Source organism: Ixodes scapularis, unplaced genomic scaffold, assembly GCF_016920785.2.
Source record: "Ixodes scapularis isolate PalLabHiFi unplaced genomic scaffold, ASM1692078v2 PGA_scaffold9__187_contigs__length_104089568, whole genome shotgun sequence".
Classification (NCBI taxonomy): Eukaryota; Metazoa; Arthropoda; class Arachnida; order Ixodida; family Ixodidae; genus Ixodes; species Ixodes scapularis.
Window position 1 is genome coordinate 8241574 of NW_024609884.1, and position 23077 is coordinate 8264650.

The 23077-nt window shown below is 45.5% G+C and overlaps 4 protein-coding genes across 6 annotated transcripts in view; 2 read left to right on the plus strand and 2 right to left on the minus strand.

Annotated features, from left to right (window-relative positions):
- Positions 1 to 4422, plus strand: part of LOC8043387 — a gene marked incomplete in the record, with an annotated part of 19573 nt that extends 15151 nt beyond the window's left edge. Inside the window, 1 exon segment of the mRNA XM_042287104.1 lies at positions 2630 to 4422. Coding sequence (XP_042143038.1) covers positions 2630 to 2852 — 223 coding nt within the window.
- A 1062-nt stretch (positions 4423 to 5484) lies between these two features.
- On the minus strand, positions 5485 to 10467 carry LOC8043391 (GDP-fucose transporter 1). Its single transcript, XM_029971139.3, has one exon. It carries the CDS (start codon positions 10306 to 10308, stop codon positions 9289 to 9291), a length of 1020 nt encoding a protein of 339 aa, XP_029826999.1. The 5' UTR covers positions 10309 to 10467; the 3' UTR covers positions 5485 to 9288.
- Positions 10468 to 11479: 1012 nt separating this feature from the next.
- On the minus strand, positions 11480 to 15880 carry LOC8043384 (SHC SH2 domain-binding protein 1). 2 transcript variants are annotated; one of them, XM_029971145.4, is made up of 9 exons: positions 15733 to 15880; positions 15406 to 15671; positions 15138 to 15322; positions 14959 to 15048; positions 13747 to 13986; positions 13270 to 13381; positions 13047 to 13200; positions 11921 to 12177; positions 11480 to 11778 (listed from the first exon to the last, which is right to left on the minus strand). In XM_029971145.4, the coding sequence occupies exons 2-9, from the start codon at positions 15646 to 15648 to the stop codon at positions 11590 to 11592; spliced, it is 1470 nt and encodes a 489-aa protein (XP_029827005.1). In that variant the 5' UTR covers positions 15649 to 15671; positions 15733 to 15880; the 3' UTR covers positions 11480 to 11589. The 2 variants fall into 2 exon arrangements, with proteins under 2 accessions (XP_029827005.1, XP_040361280.1); XM_040505346.2 differs by having other exon boundaries at positions 13047 to 13381; positions 15733 to 15848.
- Positions 15881 to 15990: 110 nt separating this feature from the next.
- The window catches only part of LOC8043382 (transport and Golgi organization protein 6 homolog), a 38212-nt gene continuing 31125 nt past the window's right edge, over positions 15991 to 23077 (plus strand). Inside the window, exons 1-5 of one of the 2 annotated variants that reach the window (XM_029971143.3) lie at positions 15991 to 16104; positions 16171 to 16285; positions 17586 to 18166; positions 21589 to 21685; positions 22061 to 22224. In XM_029971143.3, coding sequence (XP_029827003.2) covers positions 15991 to 16104; positions 16171 to 16285; positions 17586 to 18166; positions 21589 to 21685; positions 22061 to 22224 — 1071 coding nt within the window. Of the gene's footprint in view, positions 16286 to 17585; positions 18167 to 21588; positions 21686 to 22060; positions 22225 to 23077 lie in introns of both variants that reach the window. The other variant, XM_029971144.4, reaches the window with a different exon arrangement.

The following is a 23077-nucleotide window of genomic DNA, read 5'->3' on the forward strand; positions in this document are numbered from 1 at the left end:
TCATCAGTGACGTCACTGATGACGTCATTAGTGATGATGACGATGCAGATGCCGGTGACGACATCATTGACGATGCGGATGCCGGTGACGTCATCAGTGACGATGACGTCATCGGGGGTCACGTGACCTTGGGGGTAACGTGACCTCGGGGAGGGGGTCGCGTGACCGCAGGGGAGGGGAGTCACGTGCCCCCCCCGAGGTCACGTGACCCCCGAAGTCACGTGACCCCCCGCCGAGGTCACGTGACCCCCCGATGACGTCATTGTCACTGATGACGTCGCCGGCATCCGCATCGTCATCATCACTGATGACGTCACCGACATCCGCATCGTCATCATCACTGGTGACGTCATCAGTGACGTCACTAATGACGTCATCGGTATCCGCATCGTCATCGTCACTGATGACGTCATCAGTAACGTCACTGATGACATCATCGGCATTGTCATCGTCACGTGACCCCCAGGTCACGTGACAACCCAAGGTAACGTGACCCCCAAGGTCACGTGACAACCCAAGGTCACGTGACCCCCCAAGGTCACGTGAACCCCAAGGTCACGTGACCCCCCCTCCGGTCAGTTGACCCCACCCCCCCAGTACCCTTCCCTCCTCCTCCTCAAGAGCTGCGCTCTAATTCGGCGTTACAGGGAGTTGTAAACGGCTTTCACTTTTTTTTCCTTTTTTTTTAACAGGAGTGCTTTTTAGATGTATGGCAGTACTTGGAATCAGGCACGTAGCCAGGATTTTGTTTCGGGGGGGGGGGGGGGGGGGGGGGGGGGCTCGCCCATGACAAAATGCTGTATGAGGGGGAGGGGGGAGAGGAGGTCCCAGCAGAATGGGAGATTTCGGGGGAAGCCCGGGCCCCATGGCCCCCCCCTTCGGCTACGTGCCTGACTTGAACTACATATTTTACGCACCACTTAGATAAATATGCATACTGTAATGTCAGAATGTCTTAGCTTCAAATTAGACTCAGTAAAGCACTTTGAATTGTTTAACAAATTAATAGTCAACATCAATCAAACAACAAATGCAACTCGGGAAATCTGCGAAAAACACTCTGGAAGTCTTCACAAAACACCAATATCAAGTGCCACAAAGACAGCAGAGTCGCAACAATATTTTGGTATCTCGAATAAATAAAGGCAAAAATGTGCCCACCACCTTACTAATTTCTTCCTCCGACCACACCTTATGGCGTGCAGCTGGGGCTTTAGTTCAAAAATGCAGTTTTGACAGTTTTGACTGAGTGCTACAACAAAACAAATCAATCACTGCAACACAGCATCATATGAGTGATTGCTGGAGCCCAGGAAATAGATAAAATAGGTGAAAAAATGTAGCATTTTATCTCCAAACATCATTGTTACCACGTGGCCCCACATGTCTAGAAAGCAAGGACCTCGCGCTTGTTGGCTTCGCCGTTTTAATGCGAAAGCATTGTATTCCCCATTACGCGAAAATCCGGCGTCGGTGTGATTGAGTGATGGTACCGAAAATGGCCTACAGCACAAAGAGTAAGAATGCGTAAAAAATGCTCGAATTGACAACAAATTTCTCAGGGAGGTCCCTGTAAACAAAGTAAATTAATGGCTTTGACAAGAAAATTTGGTACGTTTCGGTCTGGGTGGGAATCGAACCCAAGCCTTCGGGGTGCGAGACGAGCACGCTTCCCCGACACCACAGCGGCTCCACGGTTCTGGCTAACTAAAGGTGTGCCGAGTGCCTAGTGTGTGTGTCGTTGCACACGTCACGTTGCAGCAGCTGACTAAAGGTGTGGCCCAACGTTACTAGGCTAACTCAGTTGTGGAACTCCCGTGGAAGGGGTTACCTCCACTCACTCACTTCAGTCCGTTTCCCGTCGTTTGAAGCGCCATCTAGATTTTCGTTTCATAACTGTGTTCCATTGAGTATGGTGGAGCGCCATCTAGACGCTGTGCTTTGAAACATACATATTCCATAGAATACACTGCAGCTGCCATTGCAGCCGTTCGGCGCATCGAACGACAAGAGGCGAGTCGTGGCGAGTGAAGGGGGGGGGACTGCTCGTGCAGACAGAGTCTATCAGCAGTTTCGTAACGGAGCTAATTAATATTGTTGGTGTGGCCTAGTGCGTGCATCATTGGGCGCGTGACGGCGCAGCCAATGGCGACGAGGAGGTGGCACCACGTCACGACTGTATAAAAAAATTGCACCAAAGGGACTTAATGCTTTCGCATTCCCACACATAAGCAGTCTTAAGTGTGTCTGCCGAATTTTTTTACATGTTAGGATGACACAGTAATTTTAATCGCAGACTGTAAAAACAAAAAAAAAAGGTCAAGTACAGCATCTTTAACAGCGCAAATGACGAACCGAACTTCCCATCGTTGCGGAAGTTGCACACCAAATGGTGCGACCTGCCAGGGCAATCTCCACTGCACTGTTTTCATACAAGATGAGCATATAGTGAAAAAACATTATAAACTAAACTCCGAGACAGGGAGAATAAAACTGACAAACACGTGTGGTGTTGTCCATCGTTTTATTTTCCTTGTCTTGGGGTTTAGTCGGCGACATGCCTTTGTCTTGCTCCGCTTGCCCTGGACGTAATCTGTTGCTTTCCTCCGCTTGTTCTCTTAACCTGCAGCGCATACCTCAGGGCCACCCGCTGTGTCCACGAGCTCTCGCAGAAGGAGCAGTGCATCGACGACAGCAGCCACAAAATGCTGACGCACTTCCGTCAAAAGTCCCAAGGCAAAGATTGCGAGCGGTACGATTATCGGCAGTGCGGAGCTGCCGGCACAGCAGTCAGCTCCGCCTTCCTACTCGTCGGAACTTTCCTCCTCGTTCGGTTGTTCGGCACGTCATGATCGTCTATTTTGCTCATCTGTCCCAGTTCAAGGAAAGAGAGCGTATGGTGCAACAGCAGCACCCGTCCAACTGTGCAGTCGCACGTGTGCGTCTAATATACGAAACCAAAAGTGCAATTTGAAGGGCCAGAACATTGTTGGGGGGAGCGTAGCCTACCATGTGATTGGTACTCACCCGGTAGTCAACTCACTGTCCTCCTTCTGACCAATCTGCGCGGAAGAGACCGACGATCTGGAGATTAAATGCCATTACCGCCCTTCGGACCTTCGCTCACAAAACGAAAGAAAATGCTTGTGTGTGCACGTCCACGTGGCTTGCCAGATGGATTGAAGGTGTCTAAGAAGCAGTTATGGTTGTGTTTGCAAATACCTGATAAGCTGTCGAGTTCCATACATTCCATCTCCCGAGAAAGTTGTCACACCCTCTTGTCTTTTCGTACCGTTTCCTCTGGCTGATAATGTTTCCGCGTTTGCTCCACTGTTTTTTCTTAAGCTGGCAGTCTCAATTTCTCCCAACGAAAGCGCAGCTATGCATGTTTACGATCAACATTTGTTCGAAGATACTGGCAAGTACAGAAGGGGAGTCCTTGAAATTAATCACTTGAATCTCCTTTAGCTTAATAAGCGTAACTTAAGAATATGTATTTCATGCCTACACCGGTTCCGAAAGGACCACCTTGTGTAAATATCCCCAAAACAAGGCTGCTCAGTCCCCCCAAATGAAAAAAAGCTTAGTTGTTTTGTTATGCCCTTCCCACGTTCATCTTTTCAATTAATTTTATTGCACGCCACTAGTACATCCCCATATAGCGGTCTAATCACGGGTGAGCACTTTGTTTGGCCATCCTGGCAAATATTAAAGTTTAGGTCACACAGGCCACTAGAATGAGAAACTTCAGAGTGTTTCAATGTGACATGTTGGGCTAGTTGGTTTGAGGTGAACAGCGCCGTCCTGTCGTGTTTGCTCCTTTACTCTTGTCCAAGTTTCTTTGTCACTGTTTATTCCCAAGATGTTCAGAGTGTTTATTTGCTGCGATCAAACTCCCTTTTATGGTGAACCCGGCGCTCTGTTTCACAAGTTTACGTGCATTCTTTTTGCCTCTACCTCAAACGCTGGTTATCATTTTTGCAAAAAGCAACGCTCGCTGGTACAGTCAAATCTCTCCAATTCAAACTCGAGGGGGAATGAAAATTTGTTTGAATAAAACAAAGTTGGAATTACCGGGAGTTTCCTCCCATAGAGACGCATAGGACGGGACCTGCATGTTAGTTTGAATTATCCATAAGTTTGAATTAAGAGAGTCTACTGTATTGCTCCACAATTTAGCCCATTGTGTCGCATAAAGATGAATCTCACTGTTGTGCTTAAGTGTTGTGAAAATTTATTTGAAGTGTGATCATGAGGAACGAAAAATCAATACAAAATAGTGCACCTGAGCCATGACAAATATGAATCGAGTGGTGCAGTTCATCAGATTTTGATGAAGCTATAGTCACTGGACGATATGAATGTTGTCTACAAATGTATGTCATTAAAAAATGCATAAAATAAAGTTAAAAAAAAAAAAAACTACCTGTTCCGCCATACTTTCTTATTGTTTTTGTTCTTGGGATGTGGGCGGTTTTCCGTGCTTGTGTGCAGGGTGGCCACTATAGATGCGCTTTTATAATTTTCCCTTTGGTACGAGTAAGTTCGCACTGCTACTGCCCACTTACCATGAACATGTGAACATTCAGACATGTTTCCTGCTTCATAGATCTTCAAGGACTCTACAGTCGCACCAACTCCGATACTGGAGAACGCTTGAAAACCACCGCAACAATTGACCCTCTTCAAGACTATGGTCTTAGCTTGTTGGATGGTCGTTAGCACGCTTCAGACAGTCAAAAGTATGGAAATCATACATAATTAAACTATGCTTTTCACTCATTTTCAGCGAGTATACAAAATAGACTGAAAGCTAAGGCATACAAACTAAAAGTAGGAACCAGGGGCGTAGCCACAGGGGGGGCTTTGGGGCCAGCCCCATAATTTACACATGCATTTTGACCCCCCCTCCACATCCCAAGTCGTGGACATCCCAGCCACCTCAGCAACCCCCCCCCCCCTTTCCTTTCCCCGAAATAAATTACTGGCTACGCCACTGGTAGGAACGTATCTGCAAGGCAATAACGTTCTGTATGCTCACCTTTTTTTTCTTTCTCGTTTGTATGCTTAATATTTATTTCTAAAGGAACACTCAAGTGAAATGCGATTTGGGGGATTACGTAAAACATCAACGAAGGGCGCCGAACTTTCAACGTCCTACCGAGATCTCAGTTACTTCACAATAAGCCTCCCTCCAAACTCAACTTGGCCGGGATTCGAACTCGTTAAAGAGGAATCCGTGGGCCGGCACTTCGCCTCGAAGCCACCGAGGGGCCGAAAATAGTTTCAAATGAATTGTGCGGTGGCGAATGGTGCACATCGCTAGGCAGAGTACAGGCGTACTGTCTTACGCAATAAGTATATCAAGCATTTGTTCATAAACACAATGCCTGCATACTGGTATTTCGGGATCCGTAGTGCAGAGCACAATTCTACGCCATGAGCGGCAAATCAGGCAAAGTAAAAGAGAAACCGGACAACAAGCAGCTGGCTTTAAACCTTTATGTCGTGTCATGTGCTCCAAACAAATGGTTCATGAACAAAAGACAGTTAGTTCTTCATACAGATTCTTCAAACATCCATCGGCGCACGAGCGCCACTCATGCTTTTCGACAGACTAGAGAGATGGCATCGCTGGTCCATAAACGGCAGCACCATCGAAAGAGCGGAACAGCCTCGCCGTGGGAAACAATGTATAGCGGAAGTGCCGTCGCCATAGAAAACCAAGACAAAGCCGTCATCTGCATGCAGACAATGTCGACAATAGACTTGCATTAAAGAAAGGAACAAAATGCAGCGTGCGACGGCCTCCAAGATAAACAGAATTAGCACCTGTGCCATATCTGTTTTGGCAAAAATGAAACAAAAAGAATGCAATTGTGAAAAAAATTTCTAGGGAGCTGACTAAGGCATTTTGCATACCTAGATGTTTTTTGTTTTTTTTTAGAAACACAGAAAAAGCCGTTCTTGCGAGGAAGTTCTAAACAATAGAACCCTTGGAACTTTTCAATGGTATGTGTCTGTTAATACCTAAAAATCGGCACATAGCGAAAGTGGCTCAGATGAACAAGCTTCTCGTTTTGAAAATGGAACGCCTTCATTCTACTTTTTCAGGCAAAGTCGCGCTTTGAAGTATTCACCCCGAAACATCTATCCCTATTATTCACTTCCGGGAAGAAAAAGTCAGTTCGTCAAATTGCCAGGTGCCAATTTTTCACATTGATTTGACAGCACCGCATCGTGTGCGGCGCAGCATGCATGCGAAGTCACACCAAATTGTACGACATTAAACAATGGGTGAGCATTTTCGAATTGAACAGGTTGATACAGTTTTATGAGCACCTGACACCCGTATCGCGTCACCGCTTTGTTGCTGGGAAAACAGCAAGAAACAAGAGTCTGCACTTACAAAGATTTGGGGTTAGACAAGAGGGGCAAATAAGCATTAAGCACAATTCATAACGCCGTCTGCTTACTCTATTGGGCCGAGAGTTACGATTCGTTTTACATTTCTCAGCGTGACCAAAAGTAACGAGTCCACTTCAGACAAACTTGAATTATTGCTCTACTTCATCCTTCTTTTTTTATTAGGATGCGATGCTTAGAAACATTCATGGTTTTGACGAGTCGTGAAAACCGCTCTGGCAACGGGCCGAGTTGCATTTTTGATCCAATACGAAATGAAGGGAGAACAGTTGCTTTCATCTCTAGGATTCTGGGCCAAGGCGGCGCTATTTAGACAAGAGATCCAATTATGGGTGTGTAGTGCCCTGCATGAGGTAGATCGCTGATTACCACCCTGGAAGGTCTCTTGGTACCGTGACCTGCAACATCGAAAAGAGCTCCGGCTTTTTGTTTTTTCTCGGTGGCGATTGACAGCCTGTCTTAGCCTCACTCATTTCAAGTGACCTTATAAAGTTTAGCAAGCTGTCTGGGCTGATAAAATGTGCTTGCAATAAAGACTGCAGCTTGGCACGTTGTGCGGGAGATTTCTGAGCTTTGCCGAATCCCTGAATGTTCCAGAACGTGACATCCTACAATTCATACAGCAGTGCCACATTTCAAAATGCCAGACCTCTGCAGAAACCAACCAACGTTCGATTTTACAAATATGTCTTTAGGTCATCATACTTAAATTGTGTGTGTAGGTCTCTGGGGAAAATATACAAGACAAAAAAAAACCTAAGTTAAAAAAAAAAATGGTAACAAGCCGTCTGGTTGATGCTTGCCTATTGTTTACCAAAAAAAAACCTCACCAAATAAAAAAACAAAATTGACACACAATCATCTTTCTTTTTCTTTTCTTTTTACCATCAAGGGACATTATTATCTCAAAAAGCTTTCAAGTTTGTGTTCCATTTGGTGCCGCCTGTGAGTAGCAGCGTCAATGAGACGGTTTGTTTCCGCTTTTCTATAGGAAAAGCACCATTCCCCCCTCCCCCTTTTTTCTAGAAACCTACTCACAACATTTGAGTATAAGTCACAGTTAAGTTGCATAGCACTCAATTAATTTACCCATTTATAATATATTTTCTTTTACTGAATAGCACTTATGAGCACCCTGTACAGTCAGTGCCACTGCCCTGGCATGACACAAGAAACATGAGTTGAATTTTTGAAGCAGAAAAGCAGCAGATTCAATAGCAAACATTGATAGCAACAATTATTAATCACCCTCACGAGATCACATTTCCAGCAACACGAGGTGCAGGATGTCATATTTTATAGTTCCATGACTGAACCCTGACTAAACCCAGAGGCAATCAGCCATTACTGTAAAACACATTGCTGTGAAATATGAACACAACTTCAAAACAATCTTTGCACTATTTCATGGCACTTGTTTAAACACTGATTAGCAAATTGAAAATTGGAATACAATGAAGAAGGTGCACCCTGATTAAACATGTGTTGCAGTTGTGCTTTACCTAAACTGCTATTAGCATATTCTTGCAGAATTCATTGATAAAAGCAAACTGGTGCATGTATGTACAAAAGCAGACTCAATATGGGGCAGAAAAAAAAAATGTGTGCATACATTGTTCATTCAGCTGCATATAAACCTTATTTAATCCAAGCCCTCATAAAACTGAAAATATGACACCGTTGTGCAAACAGTGTCAAGAGGAAATCTCTAAAAATTCCAACCTGAAAACTATGCATTTTCCATTTGCTTGCTTTGATGGTAGTCTGAATTGGGAAGTTAAATATGAGGAAGCACTCTTCTGCATGCATTTTCTGGAAGCTTGCTCTGAACAAGCAGAATTTATCTCAGCAAATGTTTTAGAAAAGTTCAATATCACACATTTATACATGTCAATTGAGGTCAGATATATTTAAAATAATTTCTTAAATAAGTAAAAAAAAATATTAGCTGTTTTTCAGGTCAGAATTAGCTGTTTAATGAAGCCCTTGTAGTAGCTTAATCCAGTAATGACTTTGCTGATCAACTTAATTTGCTTGCTTATGCACATGCTCAATGATTGCAGTTAAAGCATAAGGCATGCAAGTGTTTCAGAAGTAGGCATATGACAAAATATCAGGACCATCGTAACTAATGCATAGCCTAAAAATACAAACTAACAAGAAACCAGTACCATCAGTACCTGCCAAACCTAACCAATTTTGCTATTTGGAAGGGATGTGCAATCTCGGCTTTGTAGTTGATGTTTCGAAATCTCCTTGGTTTTGCAAGGTATCAAATCCGCAAAAGTTACTGCAACAGTTTTCTCTGAATGCTTCTACTCCACCTTGCACTATTGTCACCCCAACACTGCAGAAATGAAAACTGCAAGATTAGTCCCATTTGCACGACAAATTTCGCCACGTCAACCAGATTGATTCTGTCTTTAGGAGTGACAATAACACCGAATGGTGCATTTCTGTTCTCCACCCATACACGTTGCACTAAAATGAAAACAGGTACAGTGCATCATTGTGTGCCACTCAACAAATGCTACAGGTGCAGTTGCCAGCGTGCCTAGTTAAAAATGACCAGACAGGCTGCAAAGATGCAACGGGGAAAGTTTCCTGGATTAACCGGGTAAAACGAGAAACAGCCCTCCTCTCAGTACCATAAGCCAGGAATTGTACGGGAAGCCAGTAAACAAATGAACACAAAACTGAAAAAAAAAACAAAAAAACTATGGGGTACAGTTTTTAACGCCACTGGTGACAAGAGTAGCACTATAAGAAGCCTGATCTTGCAGCTGGGACTGAATTGGTGAAAGGGTTGGAGAGTCTCTGGCAGTCCCCTCCCCCACCTCATGCATTTCATGCACCTCAAGTTCACACTTTAAGCACAATTCCCTTTTCAGTGGCGTCCTCATTCTTGGCAGTGTCCAGGTGGAGCTTGAGCATCTCCAGCTGACGTACCCGCGTGTAGGCTGCCGATCCAAGCAAAACCAGACCGTTGCTCACCCACCAGAGGACGCTCTTCGCTTCTGAGAACCACACCACAGCAAGCACAGTTTGTGTACAGGCCTTCGCCGTGCCACTAACGTTGTGGGTGAGGGGAGAGGTGACCTGTATCTGAAGCATCGTCACGTAAGCAATCAGGAACCCAAAGACGCCGCTCACGAGCATGAGGACCCAGAATGTGGGGTCAGCGAGGAAAGGAAAGCGGAAGACGGTCGGAAGCTCGCCAAACACAATCATGAGGGGAAAGAAGAGCAGCACGGCGTTGATGTTGTTATAGTAGGTGAGCAAGGATGCGCTGTCCCCGACGAGGGGCAGCATTTTCTTGGTGTAAATACTGTACATGGAAAGCGTGGCACTGGCAAGAACGCCGCAGGTCACTCCAAAGATCGAGAGCGACCCCATAAGGCCCTCCTGGTTGACTCCTAGAAGAAAACCGGATACAATGATGCCACAGCAGGCTATGGCAGCCATGGAGGTCGACTGGTGCAGCACCAAGTACGTAAAGATGACATTAAACACCGTAGTCAAGGATCGGCTCACGGTGTAAAACGCGACTCCGACATATTTCAAACAAAGATTGTTGAAGGCGACCATGGCAACGAAGAACGCCGAAAGCGGGAGCAGCGCCCTGAGTACCGACACATTCAGATCCACCCTGGGGAAATGAAAGACGCCCGGCATTTTTTCACTCAAAAAACTCAGGATGACGCAGAGGGCCGAAGAAACCACGCACTGAAAGAATGTGATGAACAGGGGAGCGTCCAGTTTTCGGTCCTTGTCCGAGAGCAGTGTGTTATTGATGAAAACGAGAGAAATTGAGATCACCCAGTAGGCCATCACGACGCCCGCGATTCGTGCATACTGCATAATAATTGCGCGGTCGCCCATTTTTGGAAAGGTTCTTACGTTCAGCGGGTTGAGATATGGGCCCCAAGAGACTCGGGCACTTGCGAACACAATTTGAACAGGCGAAGAGAGCGCGATTTCTTCGGAGACACGTAACGATCGCACCAAACTACCTCCTTCCCGTGTATACTCGGGTTGGATTGAACTGGCTTGGCTAAACTAATCCCACTAATCCTGTGATTCGGCTACATCTCGCGGCACCACGGGCACCACCAACACTCCGATTTTGATTTCGAAGTTGCGGTTATAATTGTCTGCTTTCATTTCTCACATTTTCTGAACGGTACACTACTCTAGTTTTGAACTCTGATGCTGGCTACACGGTTCGTCTAAGTCTCGTTCTCACCAGGACATAGCGACGTAACCAGCACTACGTGGCGGGAAAATTCAATTACGTATTGGTGAAGATGAATGCGCTCTCTTAGCACGAGTATTGGGTAAAGTACACCTAAATAGTTCTTAAAGCACAAAGTAAGTGAGAGGTTATGTACTTCAGGTAAAGTAGTCAGTACACAGGGCACAATGTACTTAAAGTAAAGCACTATAAATGCAATGTACTTTCGAAGTAAAGTACACTGTACAAGTACGTTTTAACAGTCTTTCATAATGTCCTTACAATCCACGACACAAGCATATGCATACCACAAGCCATTTTCGGGTCCATATCACAAGAGCGAATGACATTTTAGCGAACGGCGACATTTGAGCGAATGGTCGTTTTAGCGAATAACGGGGGCGCGCGTTAACCCATTCGTCGCGCTGCGCTTTACGCCGCTTCGCGGCGACAGTCTGCGGCAACTCATTACAAAAATATAAACTCACTTGGCCCACCCGAAAACGCCGCTTCGCGGCGTCCGGCTATTCGCTAAAGTGTCGTTCGATGAAACGTGGGCGTTCGCTAAAACGTCATTCGATCAAGTGAGTGCCTCCCGCCATTTTCTTACAAGCATAGCATTTTGATTCGGCCTGATCCCACACGAATAAACTCAAATGTTCCTTCTACAACATTTTATTTACCTCATGGTCATCAGTAGAATTCATTGCATGAGGGGATAAAGTAAAAAGAAGCATGATTAAAAAAATTAAAATACATGAAAACAAAATCAAGCGAAACTCTGGAACATCATTGCCTAGCTTTGAAATACAATCATCCTTGTCAAAGAAAGGGTACTTTATTAATTCACACACACACACACAAAAAAAAAGGAGAAAAGTACACTTTGCTTGGTCCATTGTAAAAAGAAAATGATTAAGTTCAGCTTTTTACCCATCCACAATGTTTGCATTAGCATCAAGAGGCATATTTCTCGCAGCAACAGGTGGTTCTTGATTTTTTCCTTTGTTTTCGGCACCAGGTCTTTCCAATTGAGGCATGGTGTTCTCGTTGCCGACGGTCCCGTCGAACGGCAACACTTTCAGGACTCCACCAGGTCGCACATCAATGTCATTCCCCTAAGTGGAAGCAAGTCAATGAGGTGTCATGATGTACCAGGAATATATTGCTCAACAATCAGGGTCCATTTGACAGGTAAACCATGCAAATGTATGAATGGTACTGAGGAAGCTTCCCTGATGGAGAAAAGAATAAGCTTACTTGGGCAGTCTCAACCTCGCAGTCAGTCATGTGGAGCTCTGCATTGTTCAGAACTGTGATGGGAACCGTGGCAGAACCGCCATCAATGTGGCAGTTTTCCATCATCACCACGCCACTGTGCACCATGAGGACGCATTGCATGGGCCTCGTTACTTTAACAGTGATGTTTCTGAGTTTCAAACGAGAAGTGCTACAGTTGATGAAGACATCTCCGACGTCTGTGGGGGTCAGCACAGTATTCTCACGGTCACCAGCACCTACAGCATAAAGATAACATCAACCTCGGGGTTTCTAGAGCAAAAATAGGTAATAATTTAGAGCCAAACAGTTAATCAATTATTCTTTAGATTGATCAATATGCCTCCATAAAATCTGTCATCAATCTCCCCCTTTTCCGAAATACATCTCAGAAAAAAGAGGCGTGTTGCATTTTTAATAGGCAAAAGGGCCATTATAATTTGGGGATGTCTATGATACTAAGGGTGCATAGACTGAGTTTGTGTCATAAAAAAAGGATCTCGAAAATCATTTCAGCGTCCCGTTTAGGTGAAATAAACAAAATAAAAGTAATAATGCTCTAATTGCTATCAATCATTTTAAGCATTTAATCGGTTGGCTCCTGATCTGAGAAGAGTGAGGTGAACAAAGAGAAAGTAAAAATACTCGCTTTATTATTCTTGAGCATTTATCTATTTTGGCAGGCAGCGCTGTTGTCTCCCACGGAAAACCACTTGAGCATTTCATGTAAGTCATTCAGAGTTATTGTGTGGTTAAAGTATTAATGTAAAAATTAATTTTTTGCTTGCTTTATTTTTATGACTGGTACAACTTCAAGAATCAAGTAACGTGCAATTTATGAAAAAATACTTGCAAGCAAAATGTGCCATTTCTTTTTGCCCCTTTTCAGATACCATCTCGGGACCACCTCAACCAATTCCTTAATCGATTAAAGAATAGCAATTAGATGGGTTAAATGTATTAATGCCAAAACCTAATCATAACCAACTCCTTTTTATAAGACCTTGGGCAGATACTCTGCTATCTCCATGCATGCAATATGTTTGTTATGTAGTGTTCCACATCACTGAATCAGCAGAGGTGTATTGAAGATGACAAAATGCCTTGCCTTCCACAGTGATATCCTTGTCGATCCAGGGCAGGCCGGCGCACGTGTGGATGCCTGGAAGCAACAAGATCTGGTCTCGCTCCTGAGATGCTGATATGGCATGTCCAAGAGAATAGTGGAATTCAAGAGCAATGTCGTCAGCAACTCCCAAAGACTGCACGAGAAGAGAAATGAAGGTGAGCCTAGAGATGCATTGAGCAATGCTGTACAAAAGTAAAATCACCTTCAAGTGAGCAAAGGAGAAGAACTCGGCAGCCACAACGTGCATAACAAGAATGCCAGGCCTTCTCGCGGGCTGGGGGTGATGGACAAACTGCTCCTGCACCATGCAGAGCCTGCCAAAGAGTAAAAACACCAGAGAGTCAGCCCACCCTGTCACCAAACAGTGATACACGTCAGCCATGATGCGACCCTATCTTGGGAAGATGATGGAAGAGGTTGTGTCCCTGTGTAAACATGGAAAGGAATTCATGTTGATTAGTTTAGCAGAACCACTGACTGGCAGGCTTAAAACTACTGTCCACCTCTACACCTTTTGCTTTCTTCTGAAGAACGTAGAAAAAACAGAGATGCTTTCCTGGTATTCTCCTCACTATTGAAAAAATCCAAGGATGTTACACCAACATGGCCTAACATCGAAAGCAGGGGAATGCTTTCCAAATTCAGAATACTTGCAGCCTTAAACATAAAGTTCCCTTACCTCAGTTGACGGTTCTCTATGATGTCCATTGCCCGAGAGAGAGCCTCTAAGCGCTCGGTGAACTCCACCATCTGCTTCACGTCGGCAGGGTCCAGTTCAAGGTCGGGGTCGCCGCTGTTCAGCCCCGTTGACACCTTCAGTGTTTCCAGCGCCCTGCGAATCTGTTGACCTTCCTGAAGAAACCTCTGAACTTTGATCTTCGTGCTATCATCCACCTGCCCAGCAGCAATGTCCATGTAGCTGAAAAAAACAAACAAATAGGCTTCTTTTTAGGGGTGAAGTTCCTTAGGGTCTAGCCTTGTCCGGCGTCTGTGCTCACATCGATTGCCATCCCATCTGTCTTCTTAAAAAAGGAAAAAATGTTTGCGCAGTCGACAGGATTCAAACCTGTGCGGGGAGACGCCAACGGATTTCTAGTCCATCGCCTTAACCACTCGGCCACGACTGCGGGACGGGTAGGGGGCTCCGAGATGTGGTAGTAACTCAAGAGCTGGGGATGTCATGGATGAAACGTTGCATGTAGCCGCTCAACGTCTATACAGGAGAGGGCGCTGCAGTCAAATGCGTATATAATCGCGTTAAACTTTGCATGCATTGACTAATGAAGTCGAAACGCAACCCGGAACTCAGCACTGCCTATGAACAAAATCAGTGTCATCAGCAGCACCACCAGAACTTTGCCCCAATCAACATCATTCACCACATGGAGATGCGGTCATTTTTTTTTCTTTCTTTTTCTCGGAAAACATAAATTTAAAATTGCAGATGAGCGAGCCATTATTCAATAATAGAATTTGAACGCAAAAACTTCCAGAAAACGAATTGCTAGTCGTGGGACACAAAGCCACTGCTTTTAATCCTCATCAATTCAGCATACTTACTCCAATATGCTGCTCACTTTCTGCTGCAGTTTTTAATCACAACTCCCCAGAAAGTGCAGATTTTTAATCATTTTTGTTACCACAAACACAATGAACTGGCTCGACACATGTTTGAAGGCTTGCTCATAAAATGGCCTCCGAGATTCCAAAGCGCGCGCGCTTCGATATCTCCGAGGCCATGCTAAACTGTTCATACTGCTGCAATGCTCAGGACCGTTGAAGTCTTAACGAACTAAACTAATTTTTGCAGGCTGTCTTTTCTTAGAGAATTATGCTCCAGGTAATACTCAAATTTATTTCATAAATTGATAAAGAAGCAAAATGAACGTACAGCTCTACTCTGGGCCGTATCTTGAACACGAACTTTTCAATTTCATCATCAGCATCGTCCCATGGCTTCCATATATGGTTGTAAAAGAACCTGGGCAAGACGGACAGACGCAAAACCTTCAGTGCAATGTAGGCCGAGAAAGTCGATCCGACATGACCAGTGCCACCGATTGACCTTACCTGACGTGCTCGATGACAAGCGCAGTTTCGAAAAAATTCCCCTCTGGGTCATCTTCTGACGATGGGTACAGATCAAGGAGGGGTGCAATGGGCACGACTTCTGCCACGTTCACGCCGGGGAGGTCAGACAAGACTGTCAGAATGCGAATGTCCGCTTCCAGTGCGTTTACACTTACGTTCGTAACCTAGGTTGGGAAACATGGCGGTGGTAAAAAAAGCATTAGACGCGAACAGGGGAAAAAAACAAAAGACCACTCAAACCACGTACCTCAACGAGAAAGTCGCAGTTGGACTGCAGTCCGTGCGAACCGCGCTTGGCCTTCCAAATTGCTGTCCAACCGACAGGCTCGATATTGGAGGCTACGTAATTGACCAACGCCTGCTCAACTTCGCTGATTGCCGCGTTCGAAATTATATCCGTGAACTCCTCGATTAAGTTCTCCGTGCCTTCGTCTTCCAAGTCCAGCTCGTAGAGCAGCGGGTAATCGGACGGATCACCGGGCATGGCCATGGCTTGCGATGTGTCGGGCTTACCTGCCGAAAAATGTTACAAGGCTAAGACTAAGGCAATCAAGGAACGTCGAAAAGAACGCACCGATTTGGAACGCACTCCTAAAAATTTGAAGCAAATCATCAACCGCCCGCGCTCGCGCGCTTCGCTCACTTCGTTATCGTCGTTATCGTCCAATGAAAAAGGTGCCAAAAAAAAAAAATTTGGATTGGGTTGGATTCATTTGTATCTAAGACAACTTCGGTCGAAACCGTAAATAATCGCAATTTCATTAACCTAAAATCACCTATTGCAGAACAATTAGTAAAACTGAATTAATTTAGATGCTTCAGATATGATGTGATGTGTAGCAATGTTAGAGATCAAAATACGCGCGTTCGCCTCGCGGGAACAACCGGAACAACGCGCGCCGCGCACACCGAGTCGGTCGGTGTCATCGGTGTCGTCCTGTGGTCTGTGCGTGCATGTTGTGTACTTCTAGTGCTTTCAGTGTTCATTCGTATTTTGTTGTCTGTTTTGTAGGGTTTTGTTGATTCTCTCGAACATGATCACTGGGCACGTTCTATAAATATGACGACCGATGACATCAAAGCTGTGACATCGTGCGTGGAGACCCTGATTTCAAAAGAAGCACTGCGTAAGTCCTGAAAGTGGCTGTGGGTGTAGAATCTGTACTGTACGTTTCTCTTGCGCTACGCGGCACAGTTACCCGAGAACATCGGCGCTTTGTCACACTTTCATCGGACTTATTAGTGTCGAATACTAGGCGTTATCCTCCAGGTTGGTGCCTCACCTATCTGATAGTAAAGGTGGCTGTCAGTGGAACCAGCTGAACAGTAATGAACACAGAATATTTACAACCGCCTTCTTCCTTCACTACTCATTATTTACAACCCAGATTGAAGCCCTCTTCTTCCTTACTTACAACCTGCATTAAAGCCTTCCTCCTCTTCCTCTATACTTATTTACAAACGTGGAGCTGCTTCAAGCCCTTCAGGACTCCCGCAGAAACAGTTTTTCTCGCTTGTGCAGTGCTGCAGTGCCAAGGAAGGCGCACTGACACATTCTTCTTTTTAATCGATAACCAATGCTTGAAGGTTAAAATCTATTTTGTAAATACTGGGAGTAGTGAAGGAAAAAGGCTGTAATCTAGTTGGTAGTCCAGCGGTTGTAAATATTCTGTGTTCATTACTGTTCAGCTGGCACCACCCAAGAATATGATTCAGCAAGCTCAGCTGCAACCAGTAGTCAATGGAAATCCAGGAATTTTTTCGGGGGGGGGGGGGGGGGGAGAGGGAGAGGGAGAGGGAGGGAGGGAGGGAGGGGAGTGGGGCAGGCCGAGGTGGCCAGAATGCCGATGACCTAAGGTGCAGAGGGGGGTTCAAACGGCGTGTGTATACTATAGGGTCGGCTGGATTTGGGAAAGGAAGGGGGGGGGGGGGGGGGGGCTGAAGCCCTGTAAGCTAACCCCTGGCTACTCCACTGGTGGCTGCGCTTTAGCAGCGTTTGAGAAACGAAACCCATCCACAAGTATGTTTTTACTTTAGGTGGAAGTGGTTCATGCTAGTATCCAGATTGTGGCTTTCTGATATTGTTGAGAGCAGTATGTGCAAAACTTCGCTCTACGGCCTGCAGACATTGATGTTCAAGAGGCGCCTCATTGGTGGACTCTTTAGAGTGTAACAAAGTTGCTAATTTGGCCTTTTTTACGGCTCTAATTTATGCCAGAAACACTCACTTCTTCTATAATTAATGTGTCATTGTCTTGTCTATTTCAAGTGTATTCATTCAGAGTTGATTTTCTTTTTGTGGACGTTCAATAATTTACATATTAGCCATCTTATGGCCTAATCCAATTGCACGCAAATGTTCAGCCGAAAAATTTGCCTCGTCGGCAATCTAATAGAACCCGAGTTGGGTCGGGTTTCACTTTTCAGTACCCAACTGGCCGGAGCAGCTGGGTAATCCCTTCGATTTGCTTCTGCTTCATAAGCTGAGACGCTTCCACGAGAAGATCTCGTCTGATCAATGTCTACAGAAGATAGTGGCAAAGCGTGCTCCCCACCTGCTTGAGCCGGTGACCGAGAGCCCCCACGTGCAGCTCCTTTTCCTCGATCATTGCATTTCCCTGTTGGTTCTGCTCAAGGCCCTCCTGGACGAAGCAAGCACGAGGTGTGCGTCCACTTCGGCGCAAGGTGTGCCTCCTCTTCCGCCTAGCTCCCTCGGCGTCTTGCAGCAGAAGACGGTGCAAGGGCTGCTTCAGTTCGTGGTGGCCCTTGGCATCTATCCCAACCTCCTGCCTGGAGTAGGGGTTCCCCTGGGAAAAAGGACTGAGCAAGATGCGCTCCCCTGCGTGGCGTCGCCCGTCCCCTCGAGGAGACACAGAGGCCTCGTCGTCTCCGTGAGGACTCTGCTGGCGTGTGCCGAGAATGCCGCCCTGAGGAACTTAATTTATCACAGGCACCTTGTGGACCTTTTGGCCGCTTTGTTGCAACTGTGCTACGCTCCCGTACGCAAGGTGAGCATTGTGTTGGACTAGGTGTGAGGTTGGTCTAACAAAACTGGCTAAAACAATTCATTAGAAGCTCCAAAGTTTGTTAGAAGCTACAATTCATTAGAAGCTCCTTGAGATTTCCTTTCGTTCTGCTCTTCTGACAGTAACAGACAGTAGAGGAGAAAATACTGTAGAGCCACAGCTGAACAATGGGAGCGTGCCATTGCAGAGACGAGCATGCGTGTCAGCTCCTGCGAGCTGGTACCACCGGGGGACTCTTCGGCCAGAAGGGTGGAAGACAGCTGGACGGTAGATAAGGTTTCGTTGTTGTTGGAGCCTGCGTTGTGCCAGTTTATGATGGTTGGACGTCCAGGTTACCAAAAATGCAGAGCCGGCAGGCTCAGTGGCCTCTGTACTGGTGCGCTCCCATTGTTAAACTGTGGCTCTGATACACGATTCACTCAACGTAGACAAACTCTTTGCACAAAAGAGGTCCCCAGTGTCATGTGACCAATGGGAGAGGGCTGAAGAAAGAGTGTGGCGAGGAGTATTTTTACTCAGGCTGAGAAATGTTTTGCAGATCAGCTTTTCACGGGCAGCTTTTTTTTTGAGTGGTTTGTCATGGTTATGTTACATTTTACTGACAGTCAATAATTGTAAGTCTGGGCCTATATTTCCAAGCTAGATACGATGGCTCTCCGTGCATGCTTGGTTCCCACTGGTGCCATTAAGCTTGCATAAACTGATAAACATTCCTGCCCATCATTACTGTTGCTTGGCCCCTTTAAATTCAGATCAAGTAGCCTATGCGGAGGGCAAGTTCGTCTGCTTCTTGCGCAGGGGGTAGCGGTGACGTCAGAACGCCGAGCCCTGATTGGCTGATCGCGACCCCCCTATCTGAGCGTCGTCTGCTCCTTTGCAACGTCGTCTGCTCGCTACGTCGTCTGCGTCTGTCTTACCTTTCCTGCGACTTTCGGAAGTGCAGAGGCCAGGTTCACAAAACGAGCTTACGCCAAAAATGTGCGTAAGACATAACTTAAGAACAAATTCGTATTCACGAAACGAAATTTTCGTAAGTTTTGCGCAGGTTACGGCGAAATCCTACGACAGCTCCGAAGCTGTCTTACGCACTTCTTACGATCAAATCAGCATGGCCGACAGCGTCGCGGTCGCGACGACCCACGGACGTTAATTTTTCTACGTGCGCTTCTCACGCGTCCCGACTTCAAGCAGCAAGAAAAAAGTAAAAAATACTTGAAACAGACCGCGATGAACAAGAACGCTGGATCCACAAACACCCGGGAAAAGCTTCAACGGCCACGATTCCACCGAACGCGACCAAGCGAGCACGGCAGTTAGGCCTAGCAGGCACTTCGCGACCCGGCGACCGTCTGCCCACGACCGGCTGGCGTGCTGAAAGGAAAATGCCCGCGCGACCTTTGTGAACCCTTTCCGTATTATACTTTGATCGCTGACCTCAGTTTTAGATTAAGAGGTCAATTTCTTCCTCTTGTTATCTCCTTGTTTCCCGAGGCAACGGTGACTCTCGCCGGTCAAAAAGCGGTGAATCTCCGACGGACGCAGGAAAGGTAAAGCAGCCGTCGCTTTGACTAGCAGACGTAAAGCAGACGACGTTAATTGCGTCAACCCGCCGACGCCGTTAAAGAATGAGGAGTCTCGCCGCACACGAAAGGAGGGAAAAAGTATTTGGGAGGGAACTTGCGGACACTAACACGCTCACTCTCGGTTCTAAGCAAACAAACCTCGGCGCCGTAGGACACCTCGCCAGTGAGTCCTTTGACTTCCCTCCTTGATGCGCGTCTGCTAGTTGTTAGACAAAAACAACGTACCGCTCGAGTTATTTCGTCTGCCCTCTCTGAAATGCGAAGTCGAGCTCGCTCGGCTTCCGAAAGTCGCAGGAAAGGTGAGACAGACGCAGACGACGTTGCGAGCAGACGACGCTGCAAAGGAGCAGACGACGCTGAGATAGGGGGTCACGATCAGCCAATCAGGGCTCGGCGTTCTGCTTCCTTCTCATGCGCAGAAGACGAAAATGAGCCCACTTACGAGGCGTATAAGTATCTTTGCAATCAAAAGAGATATTGAGTTCCACAGATCCGATTACATGTCACTAAAAGCGGGAGTAATTGTTCAGAGAAACCTTGTTCTTTTGGGGCAAGCATTGCCAACTCATGGTCAACTCTGAAAGGAGGTTTGCAGGCATAATAAGAAATTTCCAATCTAGTGCTTTTTTTTTACATTACTCAGAAGTCAAGTTCTGAGCATGTTGAGGATTTTTGGTGATCCAAATTAATCTTCAAATGGACTGAACATTTTTTTCAACGTTCTTTGCTAAGGGTATATTCCAAATGTTGAGGTCATACATAGCGTTTTTGAATAGCTGTCGAAAAGTCGCATAGTATGGGTTTTTGGACTGTTTTTCTAGTTCAAAATTGCAAAAACTTTTCCACGAGGCTTTTTTGAGCAGCCACACTCATTGTGTTTTTGTTAAGGAGCAGTGCAACAATTTTTCTTTCGGTGCATACCGCTGTTCTTTGACATTCGTAATCCACAAAACACCCATTTGGTTTTCTTCTCCATGCAATGGCAGTTGCAGAAGCAAGTCGAGAAACACGAGCAGCGTTCACTTTAGTGAGAACAAGCAGCCACATGATGTGGACCCGATTATGTGCCTCCAATGTTTATCATAGCCACTCGCTGGGGTTGGCAAAGGCACAGGGCACACTGAGTTCCACACATTGTTAAGGCACAGGGCACTCTGAGCTCCACACTTTGTTAAGGTTCATTTCGGCAATCCCGCCATCACAGCATTTGGTCACTATCCACTATCCGAAAAGCATGTAGAGGCATTGATTGCCACGAGCCCGAGTCGAATGCTCACGCGGTGTTCGTGTCCACTGTATGAGTTGCATTTAAAATCGTCATCGCGGGGACCTCAAAGCTCGATGACGATATCAGGATCACATTGTTGACAATGCGAACGATTCAATGCCCACAACTTCGTCATCAATTTTTGAGAAGGAGAGGAAAGGAAACGTCCGCTTTAATCTTCGAAATTACGCGGCGACAAAGAAGCTTGTTCAGTGGTGTTGCGTGGTGCTATGCTCGAGTCCCACTGGTGCCAGTAAGCCTGTGTAAGCTGAGAAACATTCCTGTTCAACATCATGTCATGGCCCCTTTATTTCAAACCAAGCAGCCTATAGGTGTCTTTGAAATCAAAAGAAACAATTAAGAGAAGTCCGCTTGCTCTACTTTAGTGTTGTATCGGGGCATTTGGAGTTATACCAGGGGTAATATATGCGTAATATATACAAGCTTTCTTGTCAAATCACTTTTAGTTTGTTGTTTCATGTAGATAATTTAATGCTGGATTTGTGTAATAACGTTATTGGTAAACATGTTTGAAGTTTTTTTATTTCTTTTAGATTCCAGGCTTTGACAATGGAGGTGAACATGACTCTGATATGTCCAACCATCCATCGATTTCTTCCCAGCTGGATTTGTCCTTGAAGAAGTTTAGAGGTATTGGATTATTCCTGCATATTTTGCTTAGAAGTAAAATGTTGAGCCAAATATTGTTGACTTCTCCGAAATAATTGTCACCTAGTGGTTGGAGCACGAAGCTGTCAAGGCAGGTTTCCTCGTCGGTATGCAAGAGCAGATAAAGCAGTCGTGGTGTCTGCCGGTCAAAAGAAAAAGGTGTGAAACAGCTGCACTGTGTCGGAGCGAGTGTCTCGGCCAATATCTCGTCTTTGACTCATTGATTGTATGCTCCCCAGTGTTGCACAACATTTTAACCATATCTCTCCACCCCCAAAGCTGCTTTTTTGGTTTTGGTTCATGCTCATTGTGTTCTTAATTATGCAAGCTTATCATTATTTTATTTTGTTTCTCTAGATCAACAACAGGTCGAGGACCAAGCTCTAATTGCAGAAATGTTGTCTGACAGGAAGCTATTTTTGGCAGACCTGCAATTCCTGTTGGAGAATGCTTACCAACCTCTTGTTGTCAGAGAAGTGCTCCTGATACTTTCCCGCTCCTCCCTGCAGAGAAACGAAGTGGTGAGAGTTTCCAGCAGTACCGCACGACATACGTTTTAATCGCAAGCTCTGTTGGTTGAATTAAGAGCCATCCACAGAATTGCTGTGCCTTCCTATTTCAAATCTTGTCAAGGTTGACTGTTGCCTCTTTGTGGCGCCAGGTGGCAAGGATGATACTACTGCAGCATCTCCTTTTGTATTCAGCAGAATATCAAGAGTTTACTGATGCCATCTGGGCAGAGCATTTTAAAACTATTTCACACGCAAAAAATTAGTTATTTTTCTGATCGCTCAAGGAGGAAAGTACCAATTCAGAAAGACAGGAGCACTGACATTTGAAGGGACAAATTTAGCTTGAAAGAGGTCACGGCACTCAAACAGTAAAATCGAGAGAACCAGAGTGCCAGTCCCGAACTGAAAACTGGATCAAAACCGTTATTTTCGACCCCAACATAGGTGAACATTTGATATGGAACCCAAATTGGAACTAAGCCACAATTTCACGTGGCATTTACCGGTTCACTGGGAAACAGTGTGGTGATAACTTTACTGACTGTAAAGGTGCACCAACATGCACATTTTTGTCGATGGTGCCGCAAAGTTCATTTTAGCATACATGGCTTGGCATTTTGAGCACCGTCTTTTTCAAATAAGTGGCAGCGGCAAGGAACCACTTGGATCATAATTAAACAAATAAATTATTTTTGTACTTATTGTGGAGCTTACTCTGCACATACTTGCTTTATTGCCTATTACAAATGAAACTTCACTGTAGACTTGGAGAACATAATAGCGCTTCACTCAACTTCATTACTCAACACCGCATTACTCAACTTCACTGTAGAGGTGTTGGCATTAATTGGTGACAATGTAA